We start from the raw sequence: 20,512 nt of genomic DNA on the forward strand, positions 1-20,512 counted from the left end.
CCCAAACCATCCTATGATTCTATGATTCTGTTGTCCTGAATAAGTGTCATATTGATAACTCCATCCTACTAACCAAAACATGTCTACTGGACTGTAGTGATGGCAATGTTATTTTTCTTTTTCAGTCTTATCATGTTATGCAGTGCCAGTGCCCCATCTGGAACTCCTCAGAAAATTTTTACTTTCTGAGAAAGAGATTTGAGCCCTTCCACCCCGTCTTACTCTAAATATGCCTGGTATGTCTCATGAGTAATGTACCTACACAAGGAGATCTCAGAAAATGTATGGGTTGTGCAGGAACATAAATTTTGACTGAACAAATGATGAATAAAATGCAAAGCAACATCCTCAGATTTTGGGTAAAGAATATATAATCAGTCAGTGGTGTTTGTGAAACATGTCAGGCTCTGTCAGGAAAAAGGGCTATAAATAAATGTGAGGTAGATACTTTAATAATGTTATTTCATATACAGGCAATTATGAAGTTTAATTATTTCTTCGTGTTTCTTTCTTCTTTTACTGGAGCAGATGAGTCAAGCCCAGATGTGTAATGAAAGTGATCCTGGTATCACAGCATTTTCTTTAGAGGTGGCTGAAAAAGCTCGACAGATCAGCTGCCAAATCATTTCTTCTCCTCTGGGGTTTCCTTCATGCATCTCACCCAGAGTTTAGTTCCCCCACAGATGGCATGAGTTAGTCACAGTGCAAGGAATTCTCTTGACAAAAAAAATTTTGCAGACAAGTGGTCTTCTTGCATCACTTGTCTGTAATGAAGCCAAAGTCATCTCTATCATACTCAGTAGAGCAACCTGCCAAGAAGAACCAGTTGCCATGGTTTATAAAGAAGTTCATGTATATCTTTGCATTCAGGGCACAAAGAGATTCATTTGTTTCTGGCTGTGATGTTGGTAATGAAGAGAAGATATCAAAAGGAAAGTTTAGAGATGTAAAATGTAATGATGTTGCATAAATGAGAAATACCTCCTTCATTACTCAGCTCTTCAGTAGGCACTCAGAGAAATGAGCAGAGCATTGCAGCACATCACTCCTATTGTCATTGTCTACAGTGATGATGTGACTTCCATGAAGATGAATCCATATGATATCAATCTCACTGAAACACTTTCATCCTCTCTTCCATCCTCCCTGCTATGTAAGCAAGGCCAATGACAACTAAACCTTACTGAAAATGAGAAGATAGATTCTCCAAATCCTCACACCATGAAGACATCATGTCCCAGCTCCTCTATTTCCATAGAGAGGAGCTTTCAAAGTCTCTGAAGAGCTAGCCAAAAGTATTTAACTTAAATTCCCAAATCTCCTGATCAGTGGCTAATTGTCCAAATGTTAAACAGTGGGTAAAAAAACCCAAGAAACATAAGCTCTGCAGACTCTATGGATGTCAAAAGTCCTTGCATTTTGACAGATTTTCTTTGTACACACCTCTAGAGTTACTACTCCACAATACTTTCTGAGGGCCAGGAAAAAAGCAAAACAAACAAAAAACCCAAAAAAAATCTGCAACACAAAACAAAGCAGATAACCTATGGCAGGGTATAACTTGCTGCACAGCCAACAATCTCCAACTTACTTGTGCCTTTTCTGTAAAATGGGGATGGGTTCTTCACCCCACAGAGCTGAAATACCTTAATCTGCAAAGTGTCTGAGACCTGCAGGGACATCTACTAAAATTCCACATTGGTTTCCCAGCTCAACTCCCCATATTTCATATCCAGTCTGAAATACAACAGCTGTTTAAAACAAAGAAGCCTAATAAGCATTAAAAAAAATCAAAACCCACCATAGCACACTACTTTCAACCTGTCCTTTCCTTGTGTTGGCCAATTTAGTTCTGTAGTGTTTTCCAGCCTCTTACAGCTTGAGATGAGAAGAAGCACCAGGAGCAAGCTGTGAGATTTGAGAAGGCAGAAGGGGAGAGTCAAGAAGGCAAAAGGGTGATTAAAGGGATTTTGTGTGAACTCAGGTTTCTACAGGGGCACCAATGCCTGTAGGCTTGGAAGCAACAAGCACTGCCAGGAGGAAAATGTTTGATAACACTTGTTATCAACAGGCTCAAAACAAAACACATCTCAAAATAACCATGACTGGTGTAGGACAGGAATGCAAATGACACCCTACATGCAAAGGATGGACCTTTGTAAAATGGGAGGTCAGGGGACAAAACATATAAAAACAAAAGAAAAAGCTTCAGATCCCTGAACTCACTATTTTTAAACAAAAAATGTGATTTTCTATTAAAAAAAAAGTCCTTCCCCCTCTCTACTGTTCCAAAACCCCTTCACTCATCCTTCAATTTTTCCCAGCCCAAGGCTGCCTGGCAGCTCTGACAAGGCAGGCAGGCAGGTGCCCAAAAAGCAAACATCACTTGATACCATCATCACTTGTACTCACACAGATGGGCTGAGGTTTCCTGTTGATTTAAATAACTGTGAACCTTTTAAACTCTTAGGTAGCAGATTAGCAGATTAGCTCCATGATGCACCTATGGGTATGTCCCTCTCCCATTTATTAGGCAGACATTCATGGTTCTGCTTAAACCTACTGAGGTCTTAGCAAGCTGCATTGATGGGCAAGACCTACTCCCACCTTTGGGGTACCAAAATGATGTGAACTGGGGAGAAGGAGGACCTACACAGCCCTCCGGACAACACCACAGATGACCAGCTAAAACTAAATACTGGCAAGCTCCTGGTTCTACCAAGCAGATGGGAGTGAAAGTTAAAATTTATCCTCCTTAAGAACCTGAAAAATTACCTATGGATACACATGAAAGCATTGATCTTGGACTTATTTCAACTGCATCTAATAAGTTCTATTTGGTATAGAGAAGATGAAGCAGGTGGTTACTTACTGCATTTTTTCACCATCTAATAAGCAGAGGCTCTTTCTTCAGCAGAAGCATAAAACATCCCATTCCACCCAAACTCTGTGCAGATTTTTATCTTCATCTCAGTGATGCTCATTGACAACAAGCATTGATGGTTCATCAAGTCTTCTCCCCTTCTGTTCTCATCTGAGTGCTATAAAACTCCTGTAGGATTATAGGCTCCTGTATCCTATCAAATGAGTCCTATGCCAGCAGATGGCACTCTGAATTATGCAGCATCCACAGCATCCCTCACCCCATCCCCAGCAACTGCTGGAAAAGGCTTTTTCTGTGCTTTTTTTTTCTTTCTCTCTTTTTTTTTTTCAGTAGTGCCTTTATTCATGCTTGAAGATAGGGGTCAACGAAGCAGCTTACACAATAGGGCCATCAAACTTCCCAGTTCTCAGCTTCCAGAAGAGGTCAGTATGTCCTGCTGCACACAAAAGCTACATTCCTATTCTTTTCCCCTAAATCACCTAGCTAGTTATGAACTGCTGGGCTCAGAAAGGGTGAAAAAACCTTCCTCCCTCACCCAAACCCAGTGGTGTTTGTGAGCAGATGCTTTGATTACTTATTTTTGTTTGCTAGGTTGTTTTTGGTGGAGAAAGTTTCTCTGTTCCTCAGCATGGCACTGCTAAGCTCTTCAGGCAAATGTACTCTCATCCAGGAACAAAAAGGAAAGGGGAAAAAGAAACTGGAAGGGGAAAGCAAAAACAGCAAAAAGGAAAAAGGGGGAAAAGAGAAAGAGAGAAAGAGAGAAAGAGAGAAAGAGAGAAAGGAAGAAAGAGAAAGAGAAAGAGAAAGAGAAAGAGAAAGAGAAAGAGAAAGAGAAAGAGAAAGAGAAAGAGAAAGAGAAAGAGAAAGAGAAAGAGAAAGAGAAAGAGAAAGAAAGAAAGAAAAAGAAAGAGGAAGAGGAAGAGGAAGAGGAAGAGGAAGAGGAAGAGGAAGAGGAAGAGAGAAAGGGAAAGGGAAAGGGAAAGGGAAAGGGAAAGGGAAAGGGAAAGGGAAAGGGAAAGGGAAAGGGAAAGGGAAAGGGAAAGGGATAGAGAAAGAGAAAGAGAAAGAGAGAGAAACAGAAAAAGAAAGAGAAAGAGAAAGAAAGAGAAAGAGAAAGAGAAAGAAAGAGAAAGAGAAAGAGAAAGAGAAAGAGAAAGAGAAAGAGAAAGAGAAAGGGAAAGAGAAAGAGTAAAGGGAAAAAGGGAAAAGAGAAAGATAAAAGAGAAAAGGAAGAGGAAATGGAGAGGAGAGAGAGAGAAAGGGGAAGGAAAGTAAAATCCTTCTAAAAGCAAGGAACTCAGTATATCAACAAATTCAGTCCTATCAAATGTTACTGAACTGAAAGGCTAGGAAACATCTTGATAATTTTATTTCATTCAGGTGCTTCCAGACTGAGCAACGTAGACAACAACACTGAAGATCTTCATTTTAATCAAGGGATGCAAACCACAACTAAACCACAACACAGGTTGGAATCAGGATCTCCAGCTTTGCCCCAGTGGAAAAATGGGTCTACAGAAATAAGCTTTTTTTTTTGTCCTATTTCCAGACAGTTTCTCCATGCAAAAATTTAGCTTCTGTACATTGCCCTGTGCCTTTGTCTCCATGCCAAGGAGGACCTTGGGAAGCTCCTGCCTGTGGTGTCAGTTTTTCTTTGGGAAACTGAATAAAAAAGGGGTAAAAGATCAGCTTTCCTACACTGCTGCACTGACCACAGGACCACTGTTTGTTTTCACAAGGTTCTGACCCATCACATGAACGTAAACGGATTAAAAATAAGTGCAATACCTTATTTTGAATTTATCATGGGAATACTGCATTTGTGGAAGATATGTTGATGATTTATGTGGGGAAATGATCCATGAGGGAAAAACTCCCCTTGCCCTACAAGTTACCTCCCAGCATCTGGAGAAGGTAAGTTCTCAACTTCACCACAAGGACACAAGAGATGAAACCAAGGTCTTTAAATAATGCAATGAGCAGGGAGAACATCCTCTTGCACCAAACCCATTTGATGGAAGGATCATTGGAGTGGCTGGCTGCTTAATGCTCATCCCAGTGTACTTCATGTTAACACAGCTTTAATTAAAGAAGAACTAATTGAGGGGACACTGCAAAGTGTTTTACTGCAGGGGAAGATGCTTTCTTGTCATCTCACTGCTGAAATGACAAATTGCTTGTTTGAACACCTGCAAGAGGGGAATAACCCCTGACAGCTTGGCTGCATCTCTCCCTCCAGGGTTCATCCATAGTTTAGAGGCATAAAGAGGCAGACGGGCAATGCTAAGCAGGTACTAGCCCTGAAACATTGATTTGCTCCCAACAATAGCAATGATGAGCCACACTGGATGGCTCAGTCTTTTCATTCATAGAAATCATGGAATATCTCAAGTTAAAGGACCCATTATAATCATGGAATAATATCACAGAATGGTTGGGGTTGGAAGGGACATTAAAGCTCATCCAGTTCCAACCTCTTTGCCATGGGCAGGGACACCTCCACTTGATCAGGTTGCTCCAAGCCCCATCCAGCCTGGCCTTCAGTACTTCCAGGGATGGGGCAGCCACTGCTTCTCTGAGCAACAGGTGACAGTGTCTCACCACCCTCAAATTAAAGAATTTCTTCCTAATATCTAATCTAAATCTCCCCTGTTTCAGTTTGAAACCATACCCCCTTGTCCTATCACTCTATGCCCTAGTGAAAAGAAATCCCTAGCCCAGTTTTCCTGTAGGCCCCCTTCAGATATTGGAAGGTTGCTCTAAAGTCACCTCAGAACCTTCTCTTCTCCAGGCTGAACAACCCCAATCCCTCATCCTGGCTTCACAGAGGAGATGCTCCATCCCTCTGAGCATTTTAGTGGCTCCTCTGGACACACTCCAGTATCTCTGTGTCCTTCTGATGGTGGGGACTCCAGTACTGGACACAATTCTCCAGGTGGGGTTTCAGAAGAGCAGAGTAGAGGGGAGAATCACCTCCCTCAGCTGTCTGTGCTTCTCTTGATGCAGATGTGGTTTTCTGGGCTGTAAGCACACACTGACATCATGTTGAGCTTCTGGTCCACCACCACCAGCCCCAAGTCCTTCTCCTCAATCCTTTCTCCTCCCAACTTGTATTCATGCATGGAATTGCCTCGACCCAGGTGCAGAACCTTGCACTTGGCTTTTTGAACTCCATGCAGTTTGCACATTCCCACTTCTCAATCTGTCAAGGTCCCTCTGGATCTCATCCCTCCCCTCTGGCATGTTGACTTCACCACAGTTTGGTGTCATCAGCAAACTTGCTGAGGGTGCATTCAAATCCACTGCCCGTGTCACCAGCAAAGGTGTCAAATAGCACTGGTCTGAGCACCAACCCTTGAGGAGAATCATTCAGCCCAACTCCCATTTCACATGGAATATTCCATGGCAATTCTTGGAAGGGTTTTCCCACAGCACATGCTGTGAACCACCACCTCGTTTCAGATTTGAGGCAGTTGGACAGAGCTGAAGAAGTCTCTTAAATGAAAGGAAATTATTTGCTACACAGGCAGCTTCTCAGGTTGAGGAGTTTGTGACTTACAAAGGAAAACCTCTGTCTGTGTTAAGGTGCACACACATTTCTTTCATCACACTGACTACTGATACCAGCTTAAAAATAACTATGTGAAACATTGCCTGCAGCACACACCTTATCTCCCAGGCCCTGATGTACTTTATGAAGAAACTATATATAAATTACTTCTCTGATATATATTCAGCTTTAAGGTTTAACTCCCAAATGATCTGAGCACCCTGAGATAGCATAAAATGCAAAAATTAAAATTCATAGCAAACCAAAGAATCAATGGAAGCTTAATTTGGCGAAATAACATGAAGCTGGATTACAGTTTTCAGCTAAGCACCAGAACAAAGAATCCAAATTATAAGTCTGGTGCTGTGTTTCCTTTTGTTTGCAGTACATCAGGAAAAACTGGGATCAATTGGAAGTGTCTGAGATAAGCAAGACTGTCTCACTGTGCCAGGCTGATCTGGGGGATGATACGTGTAATAGCTGGAGCATTACACAGCATGACAAGGTGTAATGTTTTTAAGTTAAAATAGAGTAGATACAGACTAGATAGGAGGAAGAAATTTTTAATGATGAGGGGTTTAATCACTGGCAGAGTTTGCCCAGGGTAGATTCCCTATCCAAGGAACATTCAAGGTCAGGTTAGATGGGTCTCTGAGCAACCTGGGTTGGTTGAAGATATAATTTCTCTTTGCAGGGGGCTGGGATCAGATAACCTTCAAATGTCCTTTCCAACTTAAACCATTCTGTGATTCTATTTCACAGAAGATACACAGTACAGGGGTGGCAACCACAGTTCTCTCTACATAAGAGTGAAAGCAGTTAAATATCCTTGAATTATATGGTAGATACAATATTGGTTATTGAGATCCTGCAAATAAATCAAATGGAGCCCTAGAAAGGTCACTAATGCTACTTTTGTCTTCACCTTGGTCAACTAAGAGTTAACCTATTTCCAAACCTTTTCTTTTTATGGGAAAATACCAGTGCCTTCCCATTAATCATGTGACAAATGCAGCCATCAAAGTGAGTTTGGAAGAATACAGTTTCCTTCTTTTCAATGATCCCTCTCCACAGGGGGGGTTAAATGTGTTAAATAACACTGCCTTCACTTTAGAGCCAGCTGACACACTCAGTAAGGCTTCATATTTGTTTCTCCAGTTACTGCGTGATCTTTTCCATGGTGAAAGTCAACTTCAGACGCTTGGGATGCAGCTTCCGAGTGGTGGGATTGGAGAAGGGGAGGTGGGTGAGATCATATGAGCATCCCCATCTGTACAAAAAATAGTATTTGTCTCAAAACAGCCATTCTGACAAAATGGACGTTGGAGGCCTCATTCAAGAAGCCATCTGGACTCTTTTCTCTCAAGGAGAAACCCTCATTTGGGGTCCTGATAAATGGGATCCCATTCTCACAGCGCAGCCCCTCCTCCATCCCAATAAACTGAACCTTGTCCTTGCAAGGGGAGCTCTGTTTGATGGTCACCCTGACAGGCAGGACACTGTCCTTACTTAAAAGGGACAGGGACAGGCAAGCTGTACCCTGTGGATCAGAGCGACATCCTGTGTGTGCCATGAGTAAAGCCACTGGAGAGAGCGCATGTGCAGAAATAAGGTTATTGCCCAATCATCCCATCTGGAGGGGTCCAAGAGAACACCTGGCTTCACAAGATATGCCAAATCCCCCCCAAAACATGGGGTCAGACAGCATAAAAGAGACACACTTGAAATACCAGGTGTGCACCCACCATCCAAGGACCACAACTTCCTACCAAGATCATCACTGGATCCAAGGGTGGTGATATCTTTCCTATCTCTATCTTTATCTCTCTCTCTTTCTGTGTCTGTTTCTAACCTTATCTTGGCACACAAGATAACATAGTTTCTAACTTTGTTAAGTTTTATTACCCATTGCATTGTTAAATTTTGTTGGTTGTGACCCACTGTTTTAACCTTAAATTTTGTTAAATTGTAATCCATTGCTTTGAAACCACCATCATTTCCAATTCTGCCAGCTGTAATCTGACATGCTTTATAATCTCACTCACTTTTAAGTCAAGTTTTTTTTTCATCCAAACCTCCTGGGTAATAACCTTACTCCTAAAGTACTGCTCAGAGAAGTCCTGAATTTAACCTCACTGAGGAGGAGGATTGGGCCCAGCTACACCCAGGCTCCTCTCTGAAGGCATTTAGAAAACAAAGGGGTTCAGTCAGGATCTCCCTGGGTCAACCCTCACTCTGGGGAACACAGAACATCTGGGAGCTGTGCTCACTTTGTGACAGTGCTGCACCCACCTTGTGAGATGTGACAGTGCCACCCAAACCATCCTGGGATTCTGTGATCTTATTGGGAGCAGTGATCCTCTCCATGAATGTATGGATACCCCCTGTGCAATGTAGATATGGGTGTTTGCAAGATGCTTTAACAGCTGGGAAGAGAAAAGGAGCACTGCAGCTATGCAGGCAGCAATGGGGAAAAATTCTGGCAGTGCTCTTGCTGGCTGTGAAAGAAGAATAATACTGTGGGTAGCAGCTGAGTTATGTTATCTATCCAAGCCCCTGGACATGATATAGATTTGCTCCCCAGGAAAGCAATCTCTCTTTTTCACAAGGTTCACTCATTCCAGAGTTTCATCTCCTGACCTCAAACACCTCCATTCAACCCCTGTGTCACTGTTTCCCACGCACAGCTCTGCCAGCTGGGTCCTGGCCAGCACAGGGTGAAGGGAAGTGGCCCCAGGATTGAGGAATATAAAAAAACCATGCACTTGCAGAGCTGGGTGGTGAGGTTAGTTGGTTGCAGACAAAACAACAGCCTTTGGGTTTGTGAGACAGCTCCGGCAATGACTCAGAGCCAGGGGTGGAGAGAAGCAGCATCAGCACCCAGAGAGCTGATGTGGAGGAGGTTTCATACAAAAGAAACCCTTCCCCTGCCTTCATCCTCTGCCCACATAAAAGGAAAAAAAAAAAAGAAAGAAAAGCCAAACAAACAATTAAAAAAAACCCAAAAAAATCAACCAAACACCTGGCTGTTCTTTCTCACTAAACAAAATGAATAATAATTAAAATTAAAATAGAAAAACCTAAAAAGAAACAAACAGAAAACCCTCTACCAAGCAGGACACTCAGCTAACAAATAAAAAATCCTTTGCTCAGGTGCAAATGAATACAAAATCCTTTGCTCCATCAGGAGACACAGGCAAGCAATAAGCAGTTATCCCATGACAGGCACTGGAGAGGGAATTGCTAAAGTCAGTCCAGGGTGCTCCGGTTGTTTTGGCAAGTTAGGAAATGCCAGGTCTCCCCTAAACCTGGCTGCAGATTTAGTCTGCATATACATTTGGTTTTCTTTTTCTCCTTTTGTAGAATAAGAGGCTATATGTTATTGGAAGCTCACATCTCTGTTTTCTACATATTCTCTCCTCTACAGATACAGTAGGATTTAAGGTTTTTCTTATATTTTTACATGGAACACTGAAGTCCTGACTACTACTATTTACCCACAAAATCTGTGTGCAACCACAAGCAGCATGAAGAACACAGGCATTTTCCCAAGGTTTTGTTGCCCTTAAGGATGGAGACTTCTTCCTTTTAACTCTTAAACTTAAGTGCTGCATCCCTGACACATCAGAAAAGGAGTTGAATATTTAGTTATTGAAGCCCTGTGTCTGTAAAGCCCACTGGAATTTTTTTTCAAGGTCATGGGCATGCTGAGCAGAAAAGACCTTCCCCTCTCAAGACAACTGGAAACACTGTAAGGACAGGATTTTGGGTAATCCAGAATAAATCCCATCTGCTTTGGGAATACAGGGAACAAATAAAGAAAACCAGGTATGAATCTAGGTCCATCCATTTCTTAAATTCCTATATCTTAAACTAGTTCTCCATTCCCAAATAGGCAGGAGGGAAAAAAAAAATACTGCCTTAGGTAAATTGCTTTAATGACCACCTTTAAAAACCCCATAAAGCAAACAAAAGCCCACACTTAAATACAGTCAAGAAAAAAATAGCCATGTGATTTAAGTGCTCCATATTGACAGCCCTAGGAACAGAGGAGTGGGTTGATTAGAATATGGCTTTTAATGGGTACACAGTCATTTAAAACAAAGTTGACATTATTGAAATAACACTTTTTACAGAAGTAGCTGCACACCAAATGACCTTGGAAAAAACACAGCAATTACTACCACACATGCAAGATACATTATCACCAAAGCCAAACCTTGATTTCCTGAGATATATCAGCCAGGCTGGAACATTAGGAACTGGGATGAGTTCTAAGATAAGACATTAAGAGTCAATAAGATAAACACATAAATAAAAAGCTCCATTTGGCAGGGCAAAAGCTGTGTTTTGAATGGGAGAAATTCAATTTTGCATTTAGGAAACACACACTCCCTAACCTCTCCCAAATGTTGAAGCCAGTTTCAAACTAAGCTTTGGGCTCACAGCACAAAGAGCACCTCCTGCAGTATAAAATCATAATTAATTATTGTTTAAAATAGCCTGTTGGCATTTGCTTAGCCTGCTAGATCCTCAGGGTGGCACAATATAATAGCTGTGCTTATACAGCATCTACCATGATAAGGGCCCTGTAAAAATAGAAGCCCAAGTAACTAAAGTCATTCCACACACACATTCATTGATGCAGTTTATGCAGATATTATTGCAAAGAAATTATCCTCCCATAAAGACAAGGATTGGATCTTGCTGCCCCAAAATGAGAATTTCCCTCTAATCACATGAAAAGAACAACTTCATAAACACAGGAAGAAAGGGAGAAATGATGCTTCCTGTGAGAAGGAAGTCCATTTAAAGCAGGAATAAATTGATGCAGTCAGGAGAAAGAAGCTTGTATATGCAAATGGAAGTTTATTACCCACTTTTGTGCTCCTAAGAAACTTAATTTACTGACCTCTGAGAGAAGGGTCAAGTAGACTTACAGAATAAGAAACAAAGGCATCTCTCTCAGCAACTGCCATGTTCCAGAGCAGTAATTATCCTTCCCTCTCCCCCTGAGCAGCAGGAAATGAAGAGGGTTGCCATTACACCATGACAATTACAGTAATTTTAATTTCTAAAAATTGCCAGTAAAGTTTCCTCTTACTAAAAAAAAAAAAAGCCTGTTCAAAAAAATTTTTGGGTGTAGTTTTAGTTTAAAACTCTTTGCTGAGATAAAACAGAACTGTGCTTCCCCCTCTCCCACTCCTTTTAGAGAACCACCCACGAAGTCTACATGGTGAGAAAGCCCCCTTCCCAACTCATTAGTTGAGAAGACAGATGACTAATTGTAGTCAATGAGGATCCAGGAAAGATGGACATGGACTGAAGACATGTCACAGATGCTGTAAGGATGCACAAACTGGATGCTGCCAGGGACAGATCCTTAGGAACCCTTAGGAGCCCTCAGATTTTCATCCTTTTCTGCTGTTGGGTTTAATATCACAAAAGTTTATTAATTCACGGGCACAATAACATTTTATTCTTCATATGGGAAGTAGATGTTAGATGCACACTAATTAAAAAAAGATTCTTTCCCTCTCTTATGCTCAGAGATATTATTGGCTATTTTGTGGATTTTCTGCGGGCTACAATTTATTATCTTAATATTATGAATAATCTGTTCTGTGATATGACTACATTATCATATTTTATTATGCTAAACTGTTGCACTGTAAAATGTTCTCAGCCCAAGAGGACAGGTCTAGTCAGCTGCCCAAATTCGTCTGCCACTGACTACACAGCCAGAGGCTCTGTCTTAGTGTTCTGGGGACACCTGAAGCATCTCCTCCTACAGTGGATGCTGGAACAGCTGCTTTGCACAAGGATGTGTCTGTTCAGGGAGAGAAGGAGGCATCCAAAGCATGTTTGCCTCAAGTAGATAAGCAGGAACCAAAGGCAACCCTATCACCCAAAGAATCATAGAATGGTTTGGGTTGGAAGGGACCTTAAAGATAATCCAGTTCCAACACCCCTGCATGGCCAGGGACACCTCCCACCAGCCCTGGCTGCTCCAAGCCCCATCCAACCTGGGCTGAGACACTTCCAGAGAGGGGGCATCCACAAGTTCCCTGGACAAGTGTCTCACCACCCTCACAGGAACCACTTTCTTCCTAATTTTTGTCTAAATCACTCCTCTTTCAGCTTGAAACCATTCCCCCTTGTCCTACCACTCCATGCCCTGGTAAAATGTGATTCTGTGGTTCTGTGATTCTGTAAAAATGTCCCTCCCCAGCTTTCCTGTAGCCCCTTCAGATACTGGAAGATGCTCTGAGGTCTCTCTGGAGCTTTCTCTAGGCTGAGCAACCCCAATCTGTTTTCATAGCAAAGGTGCTCCAGCCCTCTGATCATCTTTGTGGCCCTTTTCTGGACTCTCTTTAACATATCCTTCCTCTGAAGCACACAAGCAGGTAGGGTTTCATGAGAAGAGAAGAATTTCTAACCCAAACCTCCCCTCTTCCAGTTCAAAACCATTACTCCTTGTCCTATCACTACATATCCTTATAAAAACTCTCCTCTCTCTGATGCTGTATATAGCATCAGTATTTCTCATACATAGAAAACTGCTTTCCAGATTCCCCTGTGCCCTCCCTTAATGAGACCTCTGAGGCCTCATTCTGGACACTGGTTGAATATTTAAAATTGCTGCCACAGATGTAAGGGAAACATCTTTTTTTTTTTCTCCTAACAGTTGCCAAAACTCAGGTTTAACAATGGTTATTCAGCATAGTAAAAAAATTGTCTTTCAATATATGCAGTAGCACACCTGTAGAACTACAGCAATTTGTCTATACACAAATACATCCCTACAAACACATATTTGATTAAGAATTTATATAACTTCAGGCTTCAAGGACCTTTAGATCAATGCTTTTATTTTGCTTTTATAAATAAATAAACTTCATTAAATGGTACTTACAACAAACCACAATGGGCAGGAGAATAACTCTCCCAAAGCTCCACTTTCCAGTTTTTACGTGTTATGTGGGTCTAAGGAATCAATTACTCTCTAAAGGGACCTTATTAGAGTTTGTGCTACCAAGTAACTCACCTTTCCTATTCACCAATAGAAGAGAAGAATTATAAGGACATATATATATGAAAAAAAAATCATTATCCAAACCTCTAACTATTTGCTTTAATAAATTCAAGAATAAATAAAACAAAACCCCACAGGCATACAGCCTTTGAATCAAGACTGGATCTGCACCAAGTTAAGAAGTTGACTGTGCAGTCTCACCAGACCCCTAAATCAGATCCTCTGAACATATGCAATGTTTTGCATTACTGCACGGGGTGTTAACTTTAATGCTTTAATAAGTGCACACAGTGGTCAGGTTACAGTTGCTGTGGGAATTATCATTTTCCACGTCCTGACCAATCTGCAGCTGGAAAAATAATCATAAGTAAAAACCAACCTCACCACTGCAATCCCTCCAGCAGGTTCTATACCGCTGATTTCTCCCTCTCTATATTTGAAGAAGGAAGAAAAGAAGATCCATGTGAAGCTACAAACATGTAGGAAAGCTGAAGCAAATGTGAATTAACTTTCTTCCTTTTCATGCACTTTGCATAAAACCTCAAGTGTCCCCAGCTCAAGCAAGTGTCACTGCACGAGAAGCCTCTGGTCTTGAGCATGGCCAAGCCTGATTCTGTCCTCACCAAGGCCATCCTACAGCTCCCTTCTTTACCATAATGTTCCTAAGCCACCCATCAGCATTTACTTGCAAATGACAATGACAAAGAGTAACAATACCCAGTTTCACACAGTTTCTGCTGATGCTTCCTGACCCCCACCACGTTGTTACTGCTACAGCCTCCTAATAGGTAGGATTCTTACCTGTTTTAAGGACAAGGGTTTTGTTTTTGTCTTGTTCTTCCTCGACTCTATGCCCAGACCCCCCATCACTTGCCCCCAGCACTGGAATGATTTTTTCCAACATCTTCTGGTTTTTTACCCCTATTAAAACCTTGCTTCTGTTTCCTTCTAGAGAAGATTGGTTTGGGAGTCATGAACCATTTTTAATATCCCAAAAAGTTGATTGCCTCCAGGCTTACTCCAGCTGCAGGGATGCACAACAGCTATGCAATTAGTCCTCTTCATCCTATTAGCACTGATTAATGGCCAGAAGTGTCCCACATCACCATATGGTCACACAACCATATGGCAGTCCAGGCAAGACCAGAGCTGCTCCCACCTCTGCAATCCACTCCACTGACAGCAGTCTAATAGAGTTGCTTAAAATCATAACAAATAATGTGATATAAACCACACAAAACCAAAACACAGCTAATTTGCACCAAAATTAACCCCTATATCCAAGCTCAATCATGAAACCAAATAAATGTTTGATGTCCACATGATCTGACCACGATTCAAGCATATGCTACTTGACCATATGCTACTTGTGACCATGCACAATACCCATATTGGAAAAAAAAAAAAAATGACCAGTTGACTTCAAACCAAGTAAGGCACAAGAAGGTCAGATGTAGAATGTAATTGATAAAATTCTATGTAATACTAAAGGTTAGGCCCACTGAACTGCACTGCTGGTAGGGTCTTTGGTGGCAAGGATGTGTAATGAAAGGACAAGGGGTAATGGTTTAAAACTGGAAGAGGGTAGATTTAGGTTAGACATTAGGAAGAAATTCTTCCCTGTGAGGGTGGTGAAACTCTGGAACAGGTTGTCCAGGGAGGTTGTGGATGCCAAATCCATGGAAGGCCATGTTGGCTGGGGCTTTGAACACCCTGGTCTAGTAGGAGGTGTCACTGCCCATGGGAGAGGGCAATGGGAGATTAAGGCTCCTTCCAACCCCAAGCATTCCATGGTTCTTTTCATGGACTTGAAATAAAATCCCACTTTTTTGTACCAAGAAGCATTATGTGACAAAGAACATGTATTCCAAGTATACACATGAAGGAGAATCTAGAAAATCAGGTGGCACAACAAGGCAGGGAATAATGACTCACAAGCAAAGTAGAAAATCTGATAATTGTACCTTAAAAAACAAGGCAAAAAAATCAAGACTATCAGAATTACTCATTGAAATTAAGCATAGAGTTCTGCTTTTTGGTGGCATGATATCAGCTGCAAACACCTGAAAGTTTTTAAGAGCATAGGAATTGAAAGACCAAACCAATTTCAGCTGGACTCACATTGTAGTTTACTGTTCTGCTGGCACCAAACCTCACACTGAAATTTGTGTAAATGTCTCCCATAAACTCACACACACATTTATGGTATTTTGCATTAATATTTACATATTTTGCATTGCAAAATGTGAAAACACATATATATATACACACATATGTATACACACACATACATTTACATCCCTAATTGTGTTACCTAGGTATACATGAATACAAACATTTAAATATATTTTGTATATACAGACACCTACGAAATTAAATCTATGCACAAAACTCCCATACTCTAATTGCATGTAGTAATTATTAATTGACAAAGTTCCTAATACAGGCAAAAAGAGGGGGAAAAAGGCTCAATTTGAACTTGCATATAATAATTAACTGCAGTGTAATGTAGCCAAAGAATGCGGAACATGTGATTCTTCTTTAAACTGAGGACTGAGTCTTAAGAAAAAAACCCTTTTCCTTCTACAAAATTTCACTTAGAGTACTATTTTGCTTAGCCTATGAGCCCAGCTCCCAGGGTACTGCTCTTTGATGTATTTGAGAGTAGAAAAACCTCCCACCAAGAATGAAAAAACAGCCCCATGAGAAGAGAAAAGCAGAGACTGATTAAACAGGTCTTACATCTGGCTTTTTTCCTGGGTCCTGTATCATCCCCCTCCAAAGATGTCACGCATCTTTATTTGAAAATCCCTTCACTGGTCTCAGTGTGGGGGATCACCATGGTCCTCAGCATCATTAGTGAAGTTAGAAAACAGCCTTTTTTTAAATCAAAGTGCTCACCATTAAATAGAGAGATACGTGATCTTACCTGTTTGATACTTCTCTGCCCAGTAGGAAGCAATGATTTGGATTTCTCTGCTATTTTCTGTTAAAAAAACAAGGGGAAAAGGAAAATGGCTGAGCAAATAGAGTCCAAATATTTAGGGAGGGAATCACAGAAGAATCACATGAAGCTATTTCTTCTGCTTTTTAAAGAAAAGGACATAGAAAAAGAAATAAAAAAACACTATTATTTAGAAAAAAAAGAAAAAGAATACAACTACATTGAAAAGTTTGGTCTCACTGGAATTAAAAAGTCTTTAAAGCTTCCAGAATGACAAGGTTATCAAAACTGAAACAGGCATTAAAGAGCTGACAGCTAGGATGTGGATAAGTAGCAATTTACCACTCAGATTGGTTTCCTGACGCAACCGGGCATTCACAAACTGCAGTGGCTAATTCTGGCACTTCTGAATTGATGACAGGTTTAAAAAAACCACACACACACAAAAAAAATCAACCCCCCCCCCCAAAAACCAACCCTAAATGTACAGTTCAGATGGCTTGTACTGGTGAACATAAAAATAAAAGCTTGAAAAAGCTGTGTGTAGATGGGAGGTGGAGCTCTTTACCTGAGTCTCTCCAACTTCTCATGGTGTGGGATAAAATAATTTGGTTTAAAACCCCCACATGCAGGGTTTGGAATAGAGCAGAGAAATAATTAAAAATATGGGATACAGCTAGATGTAATGCAATGCTATTAAAGGCTATCAAAGTGCAATTTTATGTTCTTTAATTTATTTATTTATTATTTTTTAAACCCCAGGCAGCAAGTGTTGGGGAATCAATCAGTACAGAATGTTTCTAATAGTCATAAATTATTAAGTGCATGTTGCCAGCCAAATTCCATTACACCTGTGTAATTACAATATATTCTTCTGATGTGTTGCAGACACAGGTCAGACTCACTTAAGTAGCATAAGAAAGCAACCAGAGTTTGTTCAGGTTGTATTTGCATAAGATTCAATTAATCCAGATATATATTCAAAATTGTTACTAGAGGGGAGAGATGCAGTTTCAGGATGGTAAATTTAAATCATTACTACAGTCTTTAAAAGCAAAGCAAATCCGTTCATCAGCAGAGCCTCCCCTGGGGTAATGTGGGAGAGCAAGAAGCAAATGAAAGAACTGGAGTTCAAGTTTTGTTTCTTTTATTAAACAGCTCGATCTTGGTGACACAGCTGGCAAAAAGAGATTTCTTTTCCTTTTCCTTTGCTGCTGAATTCCTCTGCAGCTGCATCCTTCTGCACATCCCAGTGTAGGGATACACTCCCTGACTGGTACAGTAAGTAAAGAGGGAAGAAACTGTATGTGGGCAGCTCCATGGAGATGCTCCATGTTTTTAGGTGTCACTCTCACCCCCATATAATGCATCCCAAGATCACATAGGGAAGATGTGAAGGACACAAGACCCTCACCTTCTGCACAGCTCCGTATCTCTGGATGGCATCTGAGAACTGGTTCTTCAGCCTGTCCAGCTGAAGTCTCTCTTGCTGGTTTGGAAAAACAGAAAACTGGTTAGAAGGCCTGTACAGATAGATCAAGTTGTAGACTTTATCATCGTGGGAAATAGTTCTGGTGGGAGATACCAAATAATCAAATAGTAGTCTAAAAAAAAGCAATCAGTTTCACTGGGGCTGCAAGAACACTACAGGGTTTTATTTTAGGAAGGGGGCAGGCATAAGATGCTTTGCTCTTTCAGGCCAAAACAACCCCAGAAATTCCACCTTGGATTTTAAATGTAGCACAAGTCATGACTTCTGTGTGATTTGCTGCCTGAGTCAGACACCTTCTGTGGTAGGGATATTTGATGGGATATTTTGCTGCCCTGCCTACCACATGGGGTCTTGTTCTTAAAGACTGTGAAACACAAGCAGATAAATCCTTCCCTTCCATCCAAAGAACAGACTGGTTGTAGCATGGTACCCTGCTTCTACTTACAAAAATCCAGCCTTGGGTCACCAGGGAGCAGAAAAAGTTATTATGTGATGCCAATAGAGAGCAGTAAGTTTATTCCTCACATTACCATAATTGTTTGTGTGTCTATTTTTCTTCAGAGCTTAAACATTCTTCCTTTAACTTTGCAATTTTTCTCCTCCCAGCAGTAAAAGCTTTTCTGCTGAGAGTCCCCAGTGGACACTACATGGGCTTCAAGGCTAAATAATGACATCCCTGTGTGGCACTATAATTGGGTTTAATGTAACCTTGCCTGATTCCCCTCTAGACCAAATTTATGTCACAAAAGAGAGCCAGGAGATCAGCACAAACCAGCCCAGATCCTCGTATCTCCAAGAAGGCAACTTATGTTTCATCAAGCTTTGATGGAATTGTTCTCAGAATAGAGAAAGAAAAGGGAAAGAAAACAGTAATTGTAATCCATCACTAATGAAAGCAAAGTGTTAACAAAGATCAAAGTATTGAGGTTGATGCCTACATAAATTCAATGTCTATATAGGGAGAATGGTCATTCCAGGCTTTTCCTCTGGATCACCATCATTTTTAGGTGGGCTGAACTGAATGTGGTCTTCTACTGGTTAAAAAGGTAGCCTGGGGTGATTCAGCTCTTAAAACCTCATCCCAGATGCCCATTCACAGGTGACATAAATCCAGGCTGTAAAAAACACTTGGACAGAGCTGAGCTGTGTGCTTAGAGCAGTGTTTTTTTGTTTTTTTTTTTTTTTAATGGGAAGACAGTGAGAACAGAGTTGAAGTAATACAGGACTTTGGAGAATGGCAGGCAGAGAGTGAGGTTAAAATACCAATTCAGGTAAGTTCCTGACCCAGAATCTATTTGGATGCTGGATGCAAGAATGTAACAGAAAACTGCTAGGCAGAATCAAGTATATATGTATTGCCCTTCTTCTCATTTCTGTTGCTGAATCACCTGTTCTGTGGATGAAATTTCTTTTCAACCCTCACACCAACTGGGATTTGCCCTCCATAAAAATATTCTGCTCTTCCCCATGAGGATGAAGGCCACAGGCCAAAGTCAGCAGGAACATCTGATGTATAAAGGATTTTATGGAGAGGTCAGAAACGTTCTGTTTGCTCAGTCTTTGCACTGGGGACCCTTCCTAACCCTGTGACAGTGATGAGTTGAACCTACTGATGACAGAAGACCAGTCTGCCCATTCAACAGCTGGATGACATGGGGCAAGTTGGCATTCAAAGTCTTGCTCTGATCTGGCCAAAAACTCTGTCCCCACCACTGCCTTCTCACAATACCATATCTAGACAAACTCCATTGCTTTGCCCTTTCTGGACACATCAACACATTTCCAAACTTATCTACATCCAGAGCACCTCTTGCACAACTGAGTCTTTCACTAATGCCAAACTCACGTGGAATCAAGGTGATCCTTGAAGTATTTTCACCCAGACTGAGACCCTGAGCCAGGTGTGGGTTAATCAAGTCTTGTTGCTGAGTTCTTGATTTCTAATTCCAGTCTGGGGAGCAGAGCTTAATTTCTGGAGCTCTTTCTCCATCAATAATTTATAAATAAAAGCTATGATTGTTGTGTAACAGGAAAGGAATTTACAAGACAACATGGAGCTTAACAGCTTTAAAGCACCAATTAGGTCTTGGTTTTTTTTCATTTTTCCTCCCTCTGTAAGCCCCAGCACTCTCCCCCAACAGCATCTTGAATGACACATACCCTGGATGAGCCTCTGACAACCTCAGACAGCTGCTTGATGGCTTTGGTGCTGGTCGTGATGGTTTTATTAGTCTCCTGCTGGGTTGCATGCCTGCAGAAGAGAAGAGATGATGGGAATTGCAATTGAAATTAATTGCATAATGAGACACTTACAGAACTTTTTCAAGCAATTGTGACAACACGACACATAGAGCCATAGTAAGACTACTCAAATTGAGAGCCTTGACCAGCAATGGTGGCCAGAAGGCTGTAGGAAATACTAGCAAGGAGTTGCCCAAAATGTTCCTCCCGTCATCAGCACCAGGACAACAGCTGTGGACCCACAAAGTGGATGTGAGAAGGTGAAAATAGGGGGTGGGCAGGTTACAAGGTCATCACGGATGGTTGGTGTTGCAAATAAAATTATTTAGAGACAGGTAGTATAGCAAAAAGAGATTGGACTGGGG

General features: G+C 41.2%; 1 protein-coding gene across 1 annotated transcript in view; it reads right to left on the reverse strand.

The window, feature by feature from the left end:
• Positions 1–20,512, reverse strand: part of TSNARE1 (t-SNARE domain containing 1) — a 522,750-nt gene that overhangs the window by 258,263 nt on the left and 243,975 nt on the right. Inside the window, exons 6-8 of the mRNA XM_030446428.1 lie at positions 20,067–20,157; positions 17,829–17,903; positions 16,400–16,456 (exon numbers count right to left, since the gene is read on the reverse strand). Of these exons, the coding sequence (XP_030302288.1) occupies positions 16,400–16,456; positions 17,829–17,903; positions 20,067–20,157 (223 nt within the window). The remainder of the gene's footprint in view (positions 1–16,399; positions 16,457–17,828; positions 17,904–20,066; positions 20,158–20,512) is intronic.

This window comes from Calypte anna, chromosome 2 (assembly GCF_003957555.1).
Source record: "Calypte anna isolate BGI_N300 chromosome 2, bCalAnn1_v1.p, whole genome shotgun sequence".
Classification (NCBI taxonomy): domain Eukaryota; kingdom Metazoa; phylum Chordata; class Aves; order Apodiformes; family Trochilidae; genus Calypte; species Calypte anna.